Raw genomic sequence first — 21,343 nt, forward strand, 5'->3', positions numbered from 1 at the left:
GCACCCAGAAGCCGACAAAATTGCCGAGACCCTGAGCGCCAGATTGGCCCTGTCCTTCTCCACTAACTGGAGGATGGGAGCAGCCATTGCTCCGTACTGGCTGTGCGGCTCAGGGGAGGGGAGGGTCCTTGCCACTGGCCCCAGTACACTGGGGGGCTTCCCCCATGCTCCCCTGTAGAGGCTCCCCCAGGAGTGAGCTGGCAAACGCAAGACCGAGGCAGGCGTGGGAATATTCCATGTCTGCCATCTTGAATTCTGTACCCCTGACATGAACAGGAAATTTCCAGACTGGAAAGACCCCAGATAGATGGCCGGGCGGGCCGTGTAATACACGGCAAGAGACCGTGAGAGCCGTGTGGTGTCTTCTCAGGGGGTGAGTGTCCCTGGGAACTTGACCGGAAGGCTTTGGGGGTTGCCCTTCTGTCGCTGCCTCTCGCCTCTACGCTCAAATCTGTGTAAGATCCGTTTCTCCTGTGAAGACACACGGGGGTGAATTATTCCGCAATGCAAATAATCATTCATTTTCTTCCCCCGAGTCCAGACGCCTGTGCTTCCTCCACTGTCCACAGGGTGTGGGAAGGTGGCGTCACATGGTCGTGGGTGAGATCGGCCCTTACTGAGCACTTTTGTCTACGTCAGACGCCAGGATACATGCTTTGTATGTGTGATAATTCACCGCTTGCCCCACAGAGCCCTCTGACATAGGCATGTGAGGTATGTTGCTGTCCTTATATTTGACCTTGAACGAGTCACTCAACTTCTCTGAGCCTTGATTCCTTCACTCATTAAGTAGATGTGCTCATGACTACCCCAGGGGGTTTATGTGAGGACTGAATAAGCAAATGCACATAGCAAGTGCTTAATGAACAAAGCTGTGTAATGTCGTCTGTGCACGTATACGACATACATGTAGGCCTGTGCACTCGTGTGTATGTATGTACACATATAAGCACGTATGCAGATTAAGGGGGATTGGGGTCCAGGAGACAGTGTCCAGGGTTGAAGTCGTGCTGTCTGCAGCCTCATCGCCGGAGAGACGGATGAGGAGGCGTGAGAAGCTGGCTTGGTCCCCGGGCAGTGGACTCCAGCCATCCCCGCAGAAAGGGATGCTGTAACTTTGTGCTATGCAAGGGGCAGGAAGCTAGCCTGGCGTTGCCTGGGTGATGGCCCTCAGCCCTCTTATCCTGCATCTTGAAGCTCCCAGCCTCTCCGGCTCAGCTCTGCTCCCTCTTGCCCGGCTAGCCCAATGCTCCAGGGTGGGATTAGTGGGGCGACCAGCCACCCAGGTCTCTGGGACACAGCACGGGGACTTCCAGTGCTAAACCAGGCCAGTTCCAAGCAAAGCAGGATCATCCAGTCACCTTAATGGAAGCATCCAGAGCCTCTGTGCCCATACACATGGGCTCTCCTTGCCTGGAATGTCCCTTCTGCCCACTTGGACCCGATCTGGTCTCACCTCTTCTCTAACTTCCCCAAGCCCCCCTCCTTGGGTCCACATCTCCTCCTCTGGGCATCCACAGCCTTTCTTCTGTTCTTGATGATCATCTGTCCTGCCACAGTCCTCCAAAACTTGTTGGCGCACGTTTTTAAATAAAAAAACTGTGGAGGGGCGCCCGGGTGGCTCAGTCGGTTGAGTGTCTGACTCTTGGCTTCAGCTCAGGTCATGATCTCGTGGTTCGTACATTCAAGCCCTGTGTCGGGCTCTGGGCGGATGGTGCGGAGCCTGCTTGAGATTCTCTGTCTCCCTGTCTCTCTGTCCCTCCCCTGCTCTCTCTCTCTCTCTCTCTCTCTCTCAAAATAAATAAATAAAGATTTTAAAAATAAGGAAAGTTTAGCATACCCCCAAATGGAGAAAACAGTTCTCTAACAAACCCTCATATACCCACTGTCCAGCCTCAATTATCAACGCTTTTTCTGTTCCGCTTAACTCCCTCCTACATTTTTTTTAGTGTTATAAGCAAATCCAGACCTTTGTCCTGTAGTTAATCCCTGCAAGTAGAGATTGTATCTCTTAACAGATGAGGACTTCCTTCCTCCCTTCCTTGCTCTTTTTACAGCTGACAGCTGCCATCATAATCACGTGTGAAACGTAAGCACTCTACTTAATGGTAACACTCAATCCACATTCACACGCCCCTGGTTGTCTCCAAACCACCTTTTGATGGTCAGGTGTCCAGAAAGTGGGATCCTGGCCAGCGCCAGCCCTTCTGGCGATGCCTCCCGAGTTTCGTTTCCTCTGTGGCAGCCACTCCCTGTTCTTGCCCACACCGTTCAGTTCCCGAAGATGCCAGGCTGTCTGACTTAGCCAACTCCCCGCCTTCTGGATTCGGCTGGCTGCCTCCTCCGTGATGCCGTGACGCATTTCCCTCCATTCTGCAAGGGCTTTATCTCCAGTTCACTGTAGCCTGGGGTCCCAGGACGGTGCCTTGGCCTGGAAGAGGCACCCGGTCAGTGTGGGACAAATGGCCGAGGGAACACTGACAACGTATGGAGGCCTTTTGCCTACATGCCACGGGGTCCTCATGGCAGCCCCGTGACACAGGCAGGTCCGCGTTGGGTATGTGCTTCTCAGTCCTCGGTCGTGCCGGTAGGATGGGTCACTGCGACTGGCGACCCCGGGTGCAGCGATCATTTCCATCCTCCGCTCCCTGCGTCCCCCATTGTGTCGTGGGGATTCCCTAATAGGGATTCCCAGGCGGGCCGCAGGTCTCTGAGCCCTTAGGAGCTGCCGTGGGGCCCTGAGTGGCTCCTGCCGGGGCCCCTCCAGATGGGGAGCTGGATCCTAATGTGGGGAGGGAAGCAGGGAGGGGCGTACCATTGGCTGCGGGGCTGCAAGATGAATGAGGGGGTGTCTGCATTGACACCCTGTCTCTTACACTATTTGCTTCCATGTCTTTTTTAAAAATTTTTTTTTTTAATGTTTGTTTAGTTTTTGAGAGAGAGAGAGACAGACAGAGCGTGAGCGGGGGAGGGCCAGGGAGAGAGGGAGACACAGAACCCGAAGCAGGATCCACGCTCTGAGCGGTCAACACAGAGCCCGACGCGGGGCTCGAACCCATGAACCATGAGATCATGACCCGAGTGAAGTCGGATGCTTAACCGACTAAGCCACCAAGGCACCCCGCTTCCATGCCTTTTTGTTATGATTTCATAACCATCATGGCAGCTCGCTATCTTAAAAAAAAAAAAAAGAAAGTAAAAAACCCAAACACCATCGCTTTTGGAGAATATGCTAATAGGATATTAGCACCCCAGTGATGCTTCTGACCCAGACTGTACCCGAGGGAAGAGCAAAGAAGACAGATACGGACATAGAGGACGTAAAAGGGAAGGCAGTTCTGTGGGTGTGGGAGAGAGGAACCCCCTGTGCTCCATGGGGGCACCATAGCCAACGAGATGGGGTTCCATGGCCCCACATCTCTCCCGGTCCGGCGCCCTGGTCCTCTTGAAGGCGTCTCCCTCCCGGTCCCTCCGGCTGGCTCAGGCATCTGCACAGAGCCTAGGGCTGTGACTAAGGCCTTCTCCAGCCACCGTCATCTCAGCTCCTCTCTTTCTTCTTGTCTCTTCTGGCCCTCTTTTTCCTTGTCTATACCTATCCGTCTTTCTTCTTGTCCGTGACAGTTCCCAAGACGTCCTCCTTTCCTTGGGTGGTGGCAGAGGGGGGACACCCAAGGAGCTATTACACCCCCTTTCTTGGTCCCTTACAAATTAAGGGAGCAGCCAGGCCAGGTCCTGTGAGGGGGGATTCAGGAGCGCCCGCTGCAAAGGGAATTTTATAATGTGGGGTGGGGGCTGGAGGGGCGGGGGCCTGAAGAGCCCCCTGAAGGGGCTTGTAGAGTTTACAGGAGCCAGTGAGAGTGGAGCCAGGAGGAAGGGACATCTTCTGGGGGGTGACTCAGGGACATCGGTCCCTCCAGGAAGCCTGAGTCCCTGGGGAGGAGCCGTGCAGGTGCTGGGAGGGGGACCACGGCCGCCGCCGCCGGCCAAAGACCCGACCTCCTGGGTGAGGGCACAGTCAGAGGCCAGAAGCCGCCTGCTCCTGGGCTGCGGCTGCCATCTCGTGGCGCCTGTGAGGTAGTGTTACCATTCGAAGTTCACTTCCATTGTTCCGTGGCCCTCCTTGGCCGGCAGCAATCTTCGGGTGGCGTGTAAATTACACTGGATCTGCAGGTGGAGAAGTCGACTTCACGAGGTTTGCTGCTAAATGCAATCTCACAAAAAATAGTCACCACAGTTGCAAAATGTCAAAGGATTAAGACTTGTTAGATTTTGAATGATTAAAAAGATTCACGCATTCATCACTTCATCAAATATTTATTGTGTGCCTGTTACACGCCGGGCATATTTCAGGCGAGGCACTATAAATAAAGAGATGACCTCAACGAACTGTACAATTTGTGTGGCAAAAGAAAGGCAAGGAAACTAACACTAGCAATCCAGAAAGAAAAACTCTTCGAGAATTCAAAGGACGATCGTCTTAAACACAGTTTGGCCTAGAGTGGCAACTGAGATGGGAGGGAGAGGCTTCTCGAAGGAGGCGATGGCCAGGATGAGTCTTGAAGGACACGTAGGAATCAGGAAAAAGAATGATGGAGGGGAGGTAGGTTTTGGCAAAGAGGTGGAGGGGCTGGAGGGGGAGGTGGGGTGGGAGTGGGGGCGGTGGGGGAGGCTGGAGGGGATCCTGGTTCAAGAGGCAAAGTCTGCGATGGTGGCCTTGATCAGGAGACAGAAGGAAAAGACCGTAGGAAAGCATAAACCCTTCCCTTCCTCCTTTATGAATCCCCAAGCACTCAGTTGTGAATATAAGGAATCCGACAGAAATATTGTAGTATGTTATTTAACCAAGTCTTCTATTAATAATACTAGTATTATGGAATTTGGGAACTAGCAGTGATCCCAGAGAAATTCTATTTAATATGTTTAAGCAATTCTTCCGTTAATATTTATACCGCGTCCCACTGTCTCTTGCTAAAATAGCAGCACCTTCCTGTGCCTTGGGTGATTGGGATGGGGCCGCGATCAAGTCCGTGAGGGGTGCGTGTAAATGCTGCTCAAGGCTCTCCCTGCCTTAGCTGGACCCTCCTCTGACCTCCTCACAGGAAGAATCGGATGTGTTTGTTCTTTTCCTTTCTTCCTTCCTCCCTTTTGTCTCTCCCTCCCTCCTTCCCTCCTCCCACTCTTTCCTCCTTCCTTCCTCCCTCCCTCCCTCCTTCCCTCCTCCCACTCTTTCCTCCTTCCTTCCTCCCTTCCTCCCTCTCCTCCCTGCCTCCCCTCCCATCCTTCCTTCTTTTCTTCCCCTTCCTTCCTTCCTTCCTTCCTTCCTTCCTTCCTTCCTTCCTCATGCTGGACATTTTGGTGATTCAAAGATACATAACATTCCAGCCCTGCCCTCAGGGGAGGAGACAGACAGGTAAATAGGTGCCAACAACCGTCAACAGGTCACCCTACCGAGGCTACAGAAGGATCTGTTCTGTGCCCTCCTCTTTTGGGAGTCACCCTGCTCTAGGATATTTGGAGAGAGGGTCTCCTGAGCTGGCCAGTCCTCTGTGTCCCTTCCCCCTTGGCTGCTGTCTGGCTCCACCTACCTTTGTCCCCGTCCATCTCAGGCCTCCGGGTGCTGCCAGCCGCCCCCAAAGCTCCACCCCGACAGGGCACATGCGTGTTACTGATACCTACCCCACATTCGAGAGAGAGCACAGGATTTCTAGGCAGGAACCACTTAATTGTTTTTTTTTTTTTTCTGATTTCAAACGCTTTTACTGAACACAGCTGGGCTGACGTAGAAGGTGAAACCCTTCCCAGGATACCTGCATTAAAGACGGATTATACGATGAAATTGACTTTTTTCCCTTCCGATGTAGTTTTATGACTTTTAACGGACGTATAGATTTGTGTAACCACTACGTAATCAGGATAAAGAACGATCCCTTCACCCCACGGTGTTCCCTCAAGCCATCCCTTTATAGCACCTGTCTTTCCTCTGGCCATCCCTGAAATGTTTCTCGTCTCTGTAGTTCTGTCTTTTCAAGAGTGTCATATAAGTGGCATCGCACGGTAGGGAAACTTCTGAGACCGACGTCTTTCACCCAGCACGATGACCTCAGGATTCATCTGAGTTGTTGTAGGTAACAGTACTTTGTCCCTTTTAGTGCTGAGTGGTGTCACTTTCGATAGAGACATCAGTTTCTTCACCCATTCACCTGTTGAAGGGCATTTGAGTTGTGTCCAGTGTGTGACAGTTTCTGGTAGAGCTTCTAGAAACATTAGCTTCTAGGATTTGGGGGGTTAACATACGTTTTCCTTTCTCCAGGGCCCAGCCTTCTGGGTCATACGGTACATGTAAAATTAACATTATAAATGTTAAGCTGTTTTCCAGGGTAGTTATGCCATTTGGATTCCCAGTGTATGAGAGCTCCATTGCGTGCTCGTTGGCCTTGGTATTAGCAGGGTTTTTTTTTTTTCTTTAATTTTGGCCAAACGGGGGTGTAGTCTTATCTCTTCCCTGTTTCACACCCCCTCCTGCCTCACGATGTTGAATGTCTTTTCACGTGTTTACTTGACATCCTTACGCCCTCTTGGGTGAAGTTGGCTGTGGCTATCTTTGCCCAGTTTTACATTGGATAGTGTGGCTTCTCACTGTCGAGTTTGGAGATTTCTTTATACGTTCTGGATACAAGTCTTTGGTTGGATATGTGACTTGCTAAGATTTTTCTTCCAGCATGTAGCAGGTCTTCTCCGTCTTTCGAGGAAGTGTGTGTTCTTAAGTGATGGACAACGGCCCCCCCCGTGATTTTCCACTGCCCCCCCTGGCTAACGTGCACCTTCCCTGGCAGGGTACGGAGGGCTGTCTGTGCCCTGCACCTGACCCACTGGTGTGGGCTTGGATCTCAGTCCACTCACGGAAGCCAGAACTGTCATCATCCTTTCATTTATTTTTTTAAAAACAATTTGACTTCTCTCTTGAGCCACCATTGTGCTTGAGTGACAGAAACTTAATATCAGTCGATCCGGTTTTCCTCTCCACTTTTGGGGGAGGGTTGTTCTGAGTTTGGGGGATGCCGGAGCTTGGAGAAGGAGCATCTGATCTTCAAGCCATCCACACACATGCTTCTTCTAAGCAGGTCACTGCTAAGCCTCTACTGGTTTCACCTTCATGGCCTTGATGGGTTTGAGGACCTCACTTCTACTTCTGTGTCACTCTTGGATCCTCAGAAACCCTCTTGCTTCCTCATTACCCAGGGGTGGGGGCAAAAAAATTGCCCAGCAGCCATACAAGGTGATATTTCTCTGGATATACAAACAGCCACCTCTCGTCACCATCTGGTCACCTCCTACCCTTTTTCTGGAGCTCCATGTGGAGAAAGGACTTCAGTCTCGCCTGCTATATTGCCTCCCAAATATAGCTGAGGTTTTCATCAGTATGGTTCTCAGGCCAGGCAGTGGGGTGCAGGCTCCCTGTCTCTGGAAATCGTGTCTGTGTTTTCTTCCCTTGTCCCATGTTACGGACTGAATTGCGTCTCCCCCCCCCCCCCCACCCCACCGCCAAACCCCAAGTTCTTATGTTGAAGCCCTAACCCCCGATGTGATTGTATTGGAGATAGGGATAAATGCAGTCATAAGCGTGGGGCCCTAACCCAGTAGAAGAAGAGGAGGAGACACCAGGAACACGTGCACACAGACGAAAGACCATGTGAGGACACAGACAGAAGGCAGTCATATGCAAGCCAGGGAGAGACGCTTCCAGAAGAAACCATTCCTGCCAACACTTTAACCTTAGACTTCCAGGCTCCAGAACTGTGAGAAAGTAAATTTCTGTTGTTCGAGCCCCCCAGTCATGGTACTTTGTTACAGTAGCCTGAGCAGACGAATATACTTTCTGCTTCTCTTCCTTCCTCTCAACTCAGGGAATCCTCTTCCACTGTTGGGTGTGGGGTGGTGGGATAACACAGTCGTTGGTGGGGAAAGCTTCTCTCTTCTTAAGGCTTGTTTTCTTGACTGTGTCACTCGTGTGGCATGCCCTTTTATCCTCATCTGTGCACCAGTCTGGCCTGGCTTTCCCATAGGCAGGGCCCGAGAACCTCAGCCAAGATGGGTTCTAGCCAAGAACGACAGCAAACACATCACATGGAGAGTGGGCCACATCAATAGAGGGGAATATTGCAGTGACTCTCGATTCCTGCTACTCTGAGATTAACACAGCATTATATTTGCAAAAGGAACAGTGTTAAGCTCTTTCAAAAAAAAAAGCTGTGGACTGGGACCTTAGCCACGGAAAGATCTTAGACCTTGGTGAGTCTCTGAAGTGCCATGGGGGTGAGGCTCGGGCAGGGACCACAGAAGGAGTTTGGCCAAGGAAGAAGTGACACCTGGTGTTGGGCAGAGCCCAGAGACTTGCAGGGAAGTGGAGTGGAGGCCAGATCCTCCACTGAAATTGGCCTGAAGCCAATTTACCTCTGGACTTCTTGTGTGAGATTATCTATGTCCTTGTTTAATCCACTGGAAAGGGCATTTCTGTAATTTGCAGTGGAAAGAAATGAGTTCCGGAGTCCTGCAGTGCAGTGGCAGGGACAGGCTTCACCAAGCCACCAGACGACACAACCAAAACATTCTATTAACTCATTCCCTCAGGAAAATGATGTTCTTTCTAAATACCGTGTAGAGGTCTCTCTTTGCTGATTCTTTCCCCAAATAAGGATCTGCACCATGATTTCTTACGGATTCCACCACCAGGAACAAACAGGGCTGGTAAATTGTACAAGCAGGTTCTATCACTAAAAATTAATAAAGCACCTTCATTAGACCCCTGCGATTATCTCTAAGTATATTTTGGGATGGGGAAGGGGGAAATGTATAATTATAATGAACAAGGGCATTTCTCTTCCCTTTTAGTGGCATATGAGAAAGGCTTCCTGAAGACGGCATTGTTGAATTACTTTAGTTACAATACAATTTTCTTTTTAAGCCCAGTCTAGGGATGAAGTTCATCCAATGTCACACTTTATTGCACTAATTTGTCCACAAGTGTTCTTTTTCCCCTAGTCGGTTTAACTTCTCAAGGGCACGGGCGGTGAAAGATTCCACCCCCACTTCCCCTACCTGTAGCACGTGAATTCATTCAAAGAGTGCTTCCTTACTACCTGCTCTTCTCCAGGCTCCAAGATGCTTCTGTTCCATGGTAGACCAGAAACATGTGTAGCCCCTGCTCCCTGCAAGCATTTAGAAGAATGGTAGGCATTGAATGGGTTACTTCATTGTAATAAAGACTAGAAAGGAGAAGTACAAGAGCCATGAGGCTATGCCATGGAGGAGCCTGACCTATTATGGGGGATCAAGGAAGCTCTCCTAACAATGAAACATTTCAGTACAGACCTGCAGGCTGAGAGGACACCATATGCCAAAATCCAGAGCCTGGAGGAGCCTGACTCCTTTGAGGGGTAGGTAGTAGGAGAGCAGAGGGTGGGGGGCGGGGGTGACTCAAGAGTGACTCATGATGAGAATGCAATTGCAAGCAGGGTCAGACCTGGCTGGACCTTGTAAGCTGGGATAAAGCCATAACAGAGTCTTAACAAATGCTAGCTTCCATGTATGAATGAAGGAACTATCAGAAAGATGGCCTTCCTTAGGCAGCCCTGTGTGGGTTTCAGGATAACAATACAGTGGTGGCAATGTTCTAGTGAGGGAAAGGTAGGATATATTCCTAGGTACGCTTGGGGAAGAGGTAAGTTCAGGCAAAGGCAGATTGTAGGATTCTTGGAAGGCTGGGGACATGCCGGGGTAGAGATAGGCTGAGTTAACTACAGTGTTTGGTGCCTCTGGGAGTGGTAATGAGGTAAGTGTGGTCCCCTAAAGCTCCAGTCCCCCCTCTTTCCTTTTCTGGGACATTGACCTCAAAGCCAGGGTTCCAACCCAGTGGAAACTCTCAAACTGGTGAGAGGGGACTCCAAGTCCAGTGAGGTCAAGAGTTGCCCCACAATATTTTTGACATGTCTGGTTCCAGATGGCTTGTTGAAGGACACAGGATGCCCTGTTTCCATCAAGGAGTTCCTAATAGTGGGGGCGAGGGTGTAGGGACTCTGGGATCAGGCAATCATGCCGTCCCCCTCCCCCACCTCTGTGTAGCTTGAACGGCCTCAGAGACAGACCTCCTTCGGTACACAGGCCAGTGGACATTGCACATATTCATCCATTAGGGGAGTTGTTTATAGACTATTCCTGTGCCAAAGACTTCTAGGGTCTACCCACTAGCCCCTCTTCTTTTGTAACAATTGCAGTTGCGTTTGGGCAGAAAGATTTCTGTATTTGGTAGAATACAGTCTCGACTGGGAAAAAAACAAGATTTTAAAATTTCAGTGGCTAAGCATAATAGAAGTTTATTTCATGCTCTGAAAATAATAATTGACAGGTACTTAGCTTGTCGTGGCAATTTTTTTCTACATGGGTACTCGGGGCCCCAGGCTCCTCCCATCTTGTGGCTGTGCTGTCTCTCAGGGCTGTGTCATTATTTGTCTGCAATGAGCCGTTAGAAGGAAAATAGTTAGTTTGGAAGAAGAAAATGTAGGAAGAGCAAATGTAGGTTTGTTGGCCAACCCAAGAAGTGGTATATATCACCTCCTTTTATATTCCATTGGATGGCACTTATCACGTGGCCACATTTAAGTGCAAGAAAGGATGAGACACGTAGTCTAGCCATGTGTTCAAAGAGGTGGTAAGTAGACTTTGGTGGAAAAATAGCAGCCTCTGCCAGGGCTGACCAAAGTCTATGTTTCATAGGCTCCCTCTGTATTAGGTATCTATTGCTGTGTAACAAAGCATCCCCAAACTTAGCAGAGTAGCACAATAAAAAGTGATTATCACCCAAGGTTTCTGTGAGTCGAGAATTTGGGAATAGCTTCGCTGGGCATTTCTGGCTCAGGGCTACTCCTGAAGTTGTGGTCAACAGGTTGGCCAGGGCAAAGTTAAGTTGTGGCAAGGTGTCCACAAGTCATGTGTAGGCTTGCCTGAGGCTAGAGGGTATGCTTCCAAAGTGGCTCCACTCCTAGTTCCAAAGGACCAGTGGGGGTGAATGCTGGTTGTTGGCAGGGAGCCTCAGTTCCTCTCCACGTGAGCCTCTCCTTAGGGCCCCCTGCCTGTCCCCACAACATGGCAAGACCCAACACAACACCCAAGAATGAGTGATCCCAGAGAGAAGCCATGATACCACTTATGACCTACTCTCACAAATCGCACACCATCATTTCTGCCACTTTCTATTTATTAGAAACAAGTCCTTAAGTATAGCACACGTGCAAAGAGAGAGAAACTAGGCTTTGCTTCTCAAAAGGTGGTTTATTCAAGAAGTCATGGACATATTTTTAAATTACCACACGCTTAAAGCAAGGGATCTCCCTGAGACATAGTTCGGGGTAATGAGATGTGGTAAAGACACAGCGCAGGCCTTCCAGGAGATCTTCTTCAAGGATGGGCACGCTTGGTTCCTCTGCCCTTCACCCTTCACCTTCCTCTTTCCGACTGTCTGGACCATGAGCGAGACTGTCATTGCTGCAGTGGCCATCTGGGGGCAGCAAGGAAGTCTTGAGGATGGCAAGAAAGAGCTCTTGGAGCAGCGAAGGGATTGGAACAGGTACAAAAGGAGCTTAGACATTGATGTCATTGTGGAATCTCTACGACAGCCTGGCACTTCCTACTTGTGGACTAAATCATGGGAAAAAAAGGAATCATCATCTGATCTAAACCAGGGTGTTGGGGAGTGGAGGGGAGAGGTCCCTGTTACTTATACTCCGCTTCACTTCCTAACTGATGCAACTTCTATGCACCGGTTATTGTCCTGGGCATCGGAAAAATAAATTTGAATGAGAAAAAGGTCCCTGTCCTCAGGCTCACTGGGCAGCATATGACAGAAAAGGGACCCCTTTCTCATATAAACAAACAACACTCAATCGAGATGGTAAAAGAAACTCACCAAACGCAATATAAGCCCCACGGGGGGCATGATCTTGGACTGTTCTGTTTACTGCTTCCTCTCTTGTGCTTTCAAGAGAATCAAAGGTATTGAAATGCTATGTGCTCCATGAATACAATGGAAACAGAGCATGTCTTCAAGTTAGAAGAAAATGTCTTCTGTAGGGAGAAGATGATGATGAAGGGATTTCTTGGCTTTCTGGCTGGGCCGGAAGACAAAGCCAGTTGGGTGGGGCCCTTAGGAATTGGCTTCCCACACGGACCCTTAGGAGGTGGGGGCATGCGCATCCTACAGTTACCTTGGTAATGGCTTGCAAAGCATACAGGGCTTATCTGATGACATTGGCTCCAGGGGACTGTGGGTGCTCAATTTGCCTTGAAAATGCTTCTCCTGAAAGTCAGAAGAGCAATTAAGGAAAGCATGGGGAGAGTATTAACCCATTTAATTAATGAGGTCATTTGTTTTGCTGAGAATCCTCTCCCCAAGGTCTTTGAGGGGACTGGTGCAATGGATTACACCCCCAAAGGACGGACGTTTCCTGTTTAGTCCATAAAGTCCCCATCCTGTCCTGCAAAAGCCAGTTGCTGGCTTTCATTGACATTCAGGTGTCCTCTTGCACTCATTTCTCGGTGGGCCTGTTGGACTCAAGCTGTCCTCCCTGGTGAGATTCTCAAAACGGATGACACAGTTTCAGCCAGTGTTTGTAGCATCCCGGACCCCTGTCCTAAGACTAAGGATGAAATCACACAGCTATGATGTGCTGTTTTCCCCGACCCTAACGTTACAGAGGATGCAACCTTGGCGTCTGACCCCTGCATTTACCAAGCTGTCAACTTTTGCACACTGTCTCTTCCCATCCAGGTGGACGGGTGGATTCAGCATTTTAGACGCATGTCCGGGGCCTCCTCGCCGCCCCCCCCCCCCACCCCGTGTCAGGACCCCGCGAGGTTCACAGAAATTGTTGGGGTTTAAAACAGCATCTCCCAAACATAGAAAGAAAAGATTAATTAAGTCTTTGCCAAGGTAGCATTAAATCATTGAGTGTACTAAAACACAACTCGACACGCACGTCATTATATATGAATTATGTTCCATGTGGGCATAGTTTAATACGATGTAAGACCAGAAGTGTCCAAACATGAAGATGGCTAGTGCCTTTCAAAGTCCTAACATGTCCTTGGGTCTCCTTGCTTCTTGAGATCCAGGTAAGCTTATTCTAGAATGCTGTGGAAATTCAAAGCCCTCCTTACGATTTCTGCTATTAGCTGTGTTTCTGCTGTAGGTGTGGTTTATAATCTCGTGGTCCAAACTCTCAACGCTCCCCCCCTCCCCGCCCCTCCCCCGCCCCACCTGCCCCAGGCTCCAGGAGATGCTGTCAGCAGAATTAATGCAGCTTAGTGATCGGCTTGTAGGTGCTTTGTCTTATCCTCCCTGTACCAACTCAGCTGTGAAATTCAGCTCACCCGTCAGTTTCCACAAATTCCCCCACCTAAAGAATAACCTTAGAGAAGCAGAGGAAAGATATTACATAACAACACTGCCGACAACTTCAGCCCATGCTTGCAAGTTCCTTAGCTATCACTATAGCGCCTGGTAACTTAGCTCAAAATACTTCTGAATCAACCGTGGGATTCAGGGCAAGTGTATAAATTACCCCTGGGATCGTGCAGATTAAACTTAACTTTTGAGCTACCCCCTGAGCTGATTTCCAACACCAATAACCAATCTACCCAACTGGGTGTCTAGCAATTCAATTCAATCCTGACCCTGAGGACTAGCCCGAAGTTAGTGTCAGATTCCATAGATTTAAGAGTTGGGTCCCACTAGACGGTCCCCACTTTAGATGCCAGTCGTAGGCATCTGAGCCTCTCATACCTCTGCCCAACCAGTTATAAATGGTGGGTTCTCATGGCACCCTCCTTGGGTTCAAAATTTGTTAGAACAGGTCACAGAGCTCACAGAAACACTTTACTTTCATTTACCAGTTTATTATAAAGGATGCAGTTGGGGTGCCTGGGTAGCTCAGTCGGTTAAGCGTCTGACCTCAGCTCAAGTCATGATCTCGCAGTTCATGGGTTCGAGCCCCGCATCAGCCTCTGTGTTGACAGCTCAGAGCCTGGAGCCTGCTTCGGCTTCTGTGTCACCCTCTCTCTCCGCCTCTCCCCTACTCACACTCTGTCTGTCTCTCTCTCTCTCAAAAATAAATAAACACTAAAAAAATTAAAAAGGATGCAATTTAGGGAGAGCTGGATGGAAGAGATACACAGGACGAGATGTGGGCATGTGGGTCGGGGCGCACAGAACTGCCATGCCCTCTCCGGGTGCACTCCTCTCCCCAAACCTCAGTGTGTTCACCAACCCAGAAGCTCTTTGAACCTTTTTGTTTCAGGGATTCCAGGAGGCTCCATTACGTGGGTATGATTGGTTAAATCATCAGGCATCAGTGATTGAACTCACCTGCCAGGCCCTCTTCCATCCTGAAGCTTCCTGGGGGCTCTTAAGCATCGTCCGTCCCAATGGCAAACAAAAGTCACTCTTACCACACATGCTTCATATAGTGCTGTATAAATCTGCACGGCATTTTATATGTATATTTAGATGCACAGATATATATACACACTTATAATGTTTGTATTTATACATGCACACAGCTGCATGTGCATACATGTGCATGTGTGTGCATCTGTGAAATGCACAGAGCTCGAGAAGATGTCAAGCTATATTGCTGGGTCCTGTCCTCGTCGATTCTGATGCGGGTCTGTAGCGGGGCCCAGAATTTGCATTTCTAACAGCTTCCCGGGGACGTTGGTGATGCTGGTCCTGAGACCCCACTTTGAGTAATGGTTCTTTGGAGGACACTCCTCTGACTCTTCCGGTCGTGCTCCTCCCCAAAGAGGAAGACATCTGTGGGGTCAAGGGTCCATGCCCCCTGCTCCTAGATCATACTGTCGGCACTTGGCATCCCAATTCCCTATCCAAGCAGCCTTGAGCTGGCTTCCAGAGCTTCTGTGGAGTCTTTTATGGGGAATAGGAGAGGCAGTTGGAGGTGGGGGTATCCACCCAGTGGGTGAGGCCCGTGCAGTTTAGGACGGGGCCAAGTGTGGGAAGCATGGGGGTGGGGGGTCGGACCAGAGCCCAAACATTCTCTCCACAAAGGAACAAAAGAAATTCCTCCCTCCATCTGGCGCCATCCTGATCGGGGACAGGGGACACGGGCACTTAGGAGCATGGGCTCTGGGGTCAGGCATACTTAAGTTCTACCTTTGACTCTGATACTTGTTTATTAAGTGACCTCAGGCAAATGATTTAACCTCTCTGAGCCTAGTCTCACCTCTGTAAAATCGGAATGAGCCGAATATGCATTGCGTTGGTATTTTGGGCAAGAGGAAGGTATATAAAGCATTTAGTATGAGCCTTGGTGTTGTTATTTTCAGCTGCTGCTTGAAGTCCTTGGGGGCTGAGTGTTATTCATGACCGACCTTGCCTTGTATTGCATCAGAGTCTGCCAGGCACCCCCGAGCGGGGTTCCAGCCGCAGCAGATGTCCTGTGGCAGATCCCCACTCTCCGCTGCTCACACTTTTGAGTCCTAATCTCGCAGAACACGAGCAAAGGATATTAGAATCCAGAAGATAACACGCCTTTTTTTTTATAAAATGGCTGATCTCGACTCATAATTCTATGGGAAAACAATACTCTCTCTCTCTCTTTTTTTGTTTTTCTTTTGGCCACTGTAATTAGAAGGTTCAGGAAGCTACCTATCTGTGGTCCAGACAGTGACGTTTGCTGAAGGCAGGGCACCTGTGATTATTTGACCCTTGGTCCTATTTTTGCAAATTCTGTGTTCGTCGCTCTCGTGACCGCCTTCGATGTGGTGGCGGAATAGGAGCGCCGAGACGGTCCCATACCCCAGATGCTTGGCGGCGTGTGGCTGGGGGAATGAGTGCCTCCCTCATGTGTGTATGAAAATTCCACCATCCAGTAATGGTGGTCTTAATATAACTTGTTATTATTCGCACCAGTATGAAAATTCCACCATCCAGCAATGGTGATCTTAATATAACTTATTATTCGCACCAGGCTTTATCGCTGAGAACGGGGCTGTCGTAAAACTTTCGACAGTGAGGACGAGATGTCCTCTGTATGTGCTGGCCAGTGCAACGGCCACCGGCAGCGTGTGGTCATGAGTCGTTTGACTAACGGGACCAAAGAACTAAGTCTTTCGATTTTGTTTAATTTTAATTAATTTGGATTTAAAGAGCCACTGGACACACGTGGCTACCTCACTGGCAAATGCAGGTTAAGGCAGTATTTGCTTGTTTGATCTTCGAAACCCCTCTGAGAGAGGAATAGAGAAATATACCATTTTATGGACAATGAAACAGCAGGCCAGGTGTTCACCTGTGTCGGGGAAGCAGGTGGCCATCACATCGTGTGATTTAAAGTATGTATCACATTTTCTTGAAATAGTTGTGTAATCAGGCTACGGCAGGGGATGTAGTTCTCAGGAATTTGAATAAAGACAATAGCAAGAATTTGTCTCTTCCTGTTAGAGGTCACTGGTCTACTTCTCGTTCCCAAATAGCTGATCGTTCCGTAGGTAGAAAGTAACCTTATTAAATAAAGGTTTCATTCTTGCCTTTGGAAGGAAATACCCTTTTATGTTGCTGTTTATTTATTTATTGTGCGCGCGCGCGCGCGCGCGTGTGTGTGTGTGTGTGTGTGAGAGAGAGAGAGAGAGAGAGAGAGAGACAGAGAAAGTCCAAAGCAGGTTCCTCTCTGTCAGTGCAGCACCCGAAGCCAGTCTCCATCCAAGGAACTGTGAGATCATGACCTGAGCCAAAATCAAGGGTCAGATGCTTAACTGACTGAGCCACCCAGGCGCCCCATCGACAGGGACACTTCTGATTAAACAAAAGCACTTAGCTCTCTCTCTCTCTCTCTCTCTCTCTGAGAGTATGGATCCAAAACACATAGAAAAACTTAGTGGTTGATAGTGAGGGCAGAAGAAAAAAACACAGGGAAGAGGTAGCTCTGCGTTAGCAAATGCCCGAGGCAGAGAAAAGCTGGTCACATCAGAGAGAGACTGGATCAAAAGTGCTGTTATATACTAGGAGTGGCTGATTAGAAAATGTCAGACTTTCGATATGAAGAAAAGTTCTATAGTTGTCTAGAAGGACAAAAAGGAAGACGTGTATAAACAGAGGCATATTGTAAAGGCTCATTGTGTTCCTGGTGGGAAATCTCATACCGTCAATAGCTTGATTCGACACAAATTAATCTATAAATACAGAGTGATTTCAATATGAACTCACAGGATCTTTTAAACTGAGGGGGAAAAAATGCATCTGGAATAGAAAATGCACAAGATCAGCCCAGAAATTTTACAATAACAATCAAGGGGTGGCACCCAGACGGCTCAGTCAGTTAAGCATCCACCTCTTGATAATGGGCTCAGGTCACGATCTCCCCGTTCGTGAGTCTGAGCCCCACATCGGGCTCTGAGCTGACAGCGTGGAGCCTGCTTGGGCTTCTCTCTCTCTCTCTCTCTCTCTCTCTCTCTCTCTCTGCCCCTCCCCTGCTCATTCTCTCTCTCTCACTCTCAAAATAAATAAATAAACTTAAAAAAATAAAATAAGAATCAGGGGTTTGAAGGGGTAGAGACGGATAACAAAGTTATAATAAGTAAAACAATACGGGATTGATGTACAAATAGCTTGAGAGATGGAGAGAACAGAACAGAACGTACAATAAACCCTTGTATCTAGGGGAATGTTAGTATGTGGTCGCAACTGCGTAGCGGGTCAGTGGCAGAAGACAGATGTTCAGCCCATAGCGACAATTTGGAACAAATGTCCCACGATAGAAAATTAATGAAATGCGTTTCAAGACCATGCATCACAGAGTGACAAAACACCAAGCAAACACTGGTACAGAGAGGTTCACGATATACTGTTAAATGAAAGAAAACACGGCTACAAAACGGCAAAAAAAAAAAAAAAAAAGTACGGAACGATTAGCATTTTCTAAACACGCGTTCGTCACCTATGCGTGTATTTATGTTTACAAGGTCACAAACGCAAGGGTCTAATCCCATCCCATTTCTTATTTTTATTATTATTATTTTTTAAGTTTATTTATTTATTTTGAGTGAGAGAGTGCACGTGCAAGCAGGGGAGGGGGAGAGAGAGGGAGAGACAGAGAGTCCCAAGCAGGCTCCATACTGTCAACTCAGAGCCCGATGTCAACTCACAAACTGGGAGATCACGACCTGAGCCGAAGCCCCCCATGATCCATGCAGATTATTCACCCTTTCCATCCTCGATCCCAAAATTTCTGGAGCTGAGGATCAGTTAACCATCCATCGGGTGAACACTGTGCTTGGCACACCGGCCTTACTGCCGTAGCCCGTCCCCGTCTGGACCAATTCTGTGCCATCCTACTACACCCAAATCATGATGGTTTCCCAGGACTCACTGCTTCATTCCTGACCAGCCCCCCAACCCATTCCTGCCTCAACATTTCAGGGACACAGGGTCAGAAACACAGGGAATTGGGATCATGTTGTAGCTGGGTATAGTCTAGAACAAATTCCTTAAATTGCTCCTCAAGTGTTCCCCAAGCCTGGTGGCTGAGGGAGCAATAATTAAATGGCAGTGTAGAAGCTGAATTGCCACCCACGGCGTCACTATTATAGTTGGGTTATTAATTAAAACATAACTGGCAGGGGCTTCCTCCGCACAGGGAATCATTATGTGCTTCTTTTTCAGGCCATTGTCACCAAATATGAAAACTACATCTTACAAGGTGAGCGTTCTCAGAACTGCTTGGTGACGTCAGCTTGAATTGTTGCCCAGGCTGTATGGACACTCAGGTAATGATCGCATCTCATAGCTAGAATATCAGGCGCGTGGAGGAGTCACTGAGGTGGGTCCTCCTTTTCATGAAACAGATCACACGCGGTGGGGTTCACCCTGGGAGGACATTTCAGAATATCCCAAGGATCCCAAGGGTCTCTGTTGGGAGATCCTTAAAATGGTCTTCGTGAGGATGCATAATTCTGTAACAAAAAGATTCCAGTTGGGTTTTCCGTGATGGAAAACACCTCTTTCTAGCCATATGGACGTTGTTATAATGGTACAGTCACTCAACAGGTTCTGGTCCGGTATACCCACCAGTGACAAGTATTTGGGGTCTCGTGACAGTTGTGGGGGAAATTTAGGGGTGGTGGCAGTGTATCCATGTTGGGTCTGAGAATAAAGGGACTAGAGTTCTAATGCCAGTTCTCTTGTCACTGGCTTACGAGCCTTTGTCCACGCTTTCCCTCATTAAGCCTCAGTTTCTCCATCTGTGAAGTAGGTGGGATTCCGAAAGGCTGAGCTCCTGCCCAGAGCTGGTGGTGTAGACATCGCCGTTAGTAAAACACAGAAACGCTTCTGTAAGACTGGGGGTTATCTACCACCCAAAGCCCTCCAGCCCATGGCCTGTCCATTGCTCTGCTGTGGGTTCCCTCACCTGGATCTCCCCATCATGCGTCCAGTAAGGTTTAATATCCGGTCCAGTGGGGCCTCCTGACATGGCACATCATTGTCAGGGTCTTGTCTTTTCTTTTTTCTTTTCTTTCCCTTCCCTTCCCTTCCCTTCCCTTCCCTTCCCTTCCCTTCCCTTCCCTTCCCTTCCCTTTCCTTTCCTCTTTTCTTTTTTCTTTTGAGTCCTCTGTACCTCTGATGTGCCCATGGCTAAATAACTCAGGTATTCTTTCTGACGATAGCCATCTACTCAGGGAAGGGCATTACCCACATTATGCATTAGTGGCTGTTTGCATTTCCAACGAACAAAAAGAAAAGTGATTTTCAGAGTTTCCCATCTGTCTCCTTGGTTTGAGCCAGCTTGGGTCGAGCATCGATTTCCGGCTGTGTCTATTGATACATGTGGCTGTACTTGAACTTCATAAATAGAAGAACATCCCATTAATGGCAGAGTCTGGATGATTCAAGCAAGGATTACACTGGAGATGACCTTGGCTTTGGAGATAATTAGGTTTAATTATGCAAATACATTTTGAATGCTAAAAGCAGATAGATTAAATTGTTTTCAAGCATCCAAGCTGCTCTTGAGACGGTGGCCATCGAAGTGATTATTATTATAGCTGGACGGTCCCTTCAGGCCATCCTTCATCCATGGAAAGGGCGGCAATAACACTGCATTTCTTTTCGAAGATCCTGTTGGCAACCCTGTCTGTTAATTGCAAATTACTGAAGACTCACGATATGTTTTCTCTCTAATCCAGAAGCGATTTTAAATATCTTTGAATGCCTAAGACATATTTTCTTTCATTCATTCATTCATTCATTCATTCATTCAAAAAATAGTTACTAAGGCTTTACTCTTGTGCCACGCATCTGGCTCAACTGGTGGACTAAAGGCACAAAACCCTCTTGGGGCGTCTGGGTGGCTCAGTCGGTGAAGCGTCCAACTTCGGCTCAGGTCACGATCTCGCGGTCCGTGGGTTCGAGCCCCGCGTCGGGCTCTGTGCTGACAGCTCGGAGCCCGGAGCCTGCTTCGGATTCTGTGTCTCCCCCTCTCTCTGCCCCTCCCCAACTTGCGCTTGCTCTCTCTCCTTCTGTCAAAAAGAAAAAACTTAAAAAAAATTTTAAGCCCTCTTTACTAAGGGAGCTTCCGTCTAGCAGGGAGACAGACACACTAACGAGAAATATGATGCACGAAACAAGCTGTTTTAATGGACACTTTTGGGTCATTTCTCCTGGTCTGTTACATTTCCATTCTTCCGGAAACACCCACTTAGCATGATCTCACTGGTTCCCCTCGTGTCTCTTGGCTGCTCCTTCTCAGTCTGCTCTGGGCATTTCTTTTCCTCCGCCCCAGACAATTAGAAGCTGGAGACCCCGGCACCTGCTCTAAGCGCCTTTCCCTCCTCATGCTCCGCGCTCTCCCCAGACCATCGCCTTTGCTTCTGTTGTTCTAATTACCGCCTCTCTGCCAGTTGCTTAAGGACAGCCGTCTCTTCTGGACCCATTCATCCAACAGCTGGTGGCCATCCCCACTTGGGTATCTCAAACTCAACATGTCGCAAACAGAATTCAGTGTTCTCTGAGCTGCGCCCACCCCAACCTGCGTCTGTCCCGATGTCCGCCGCGTTTTATAAATGGCATTACTGTCCACCGTGAACCTGACAATCACCTGGCATGCCTCTCCCTTGTACCTCATGTCCTGTAAGTCAAGTTTTGTTACTCCTACTCTTCCGTTACCTCCCAAGCATTTCCCCAGTCCCACAGTCACCAGCCTCAATCAGTCCTCACCTTCTCTTACGTGGATGGGGTAACTTTTTGGTGTCTCCAGCATCACGGTCACACCTCTGCAGGGCA

The 21,343-nt window shown here is 48.8% G+C and overlaps 1 protein-coding gene across 1 annotated transcript in view; it reads left to right on the plus strand.

The window, feature by feature from the left end:
• The window catches only part of ADPRM (ADP-ribose/CDP-alcohol diphosphatase, manganese dependent), a 143,163-nt gene extending 123,595 nt beyond the window's left edge, over positions 1-19,568 (plus strand). Inside the window, exon 5 of the mRNA XM_053212509.1 lies at positions 18,728-19,568. Coding sequence (XP_053068484.1) covers positions 18,728-18,747 — 20 coding nt within the window. The 3' untranslated portion in view covers positions 18,748-19,568. The remainder of the gene's footprint in view (positions 1-18,727) is intronic.
• Positions 19,569-21,343: the final 1,775 nt, after the last annotated feature.

The sequence above is a fragment of the Acinonyx jubatus genome, chromosome E1 (assembly GCF_027475565.1).
Source record: "Acinonyx jubatus isolate Ajub_Pintada_27869175 chromosome E1, VMU_Ajub_asm_v1.0, whole genome shotgun sequence".
Classification (NCBI taxonomy): Eukaryota; Metazoa; Chordata; class Mammalia; order Carnivora; family Felidae; genus Acinonyx; species Acinonyx jubatus.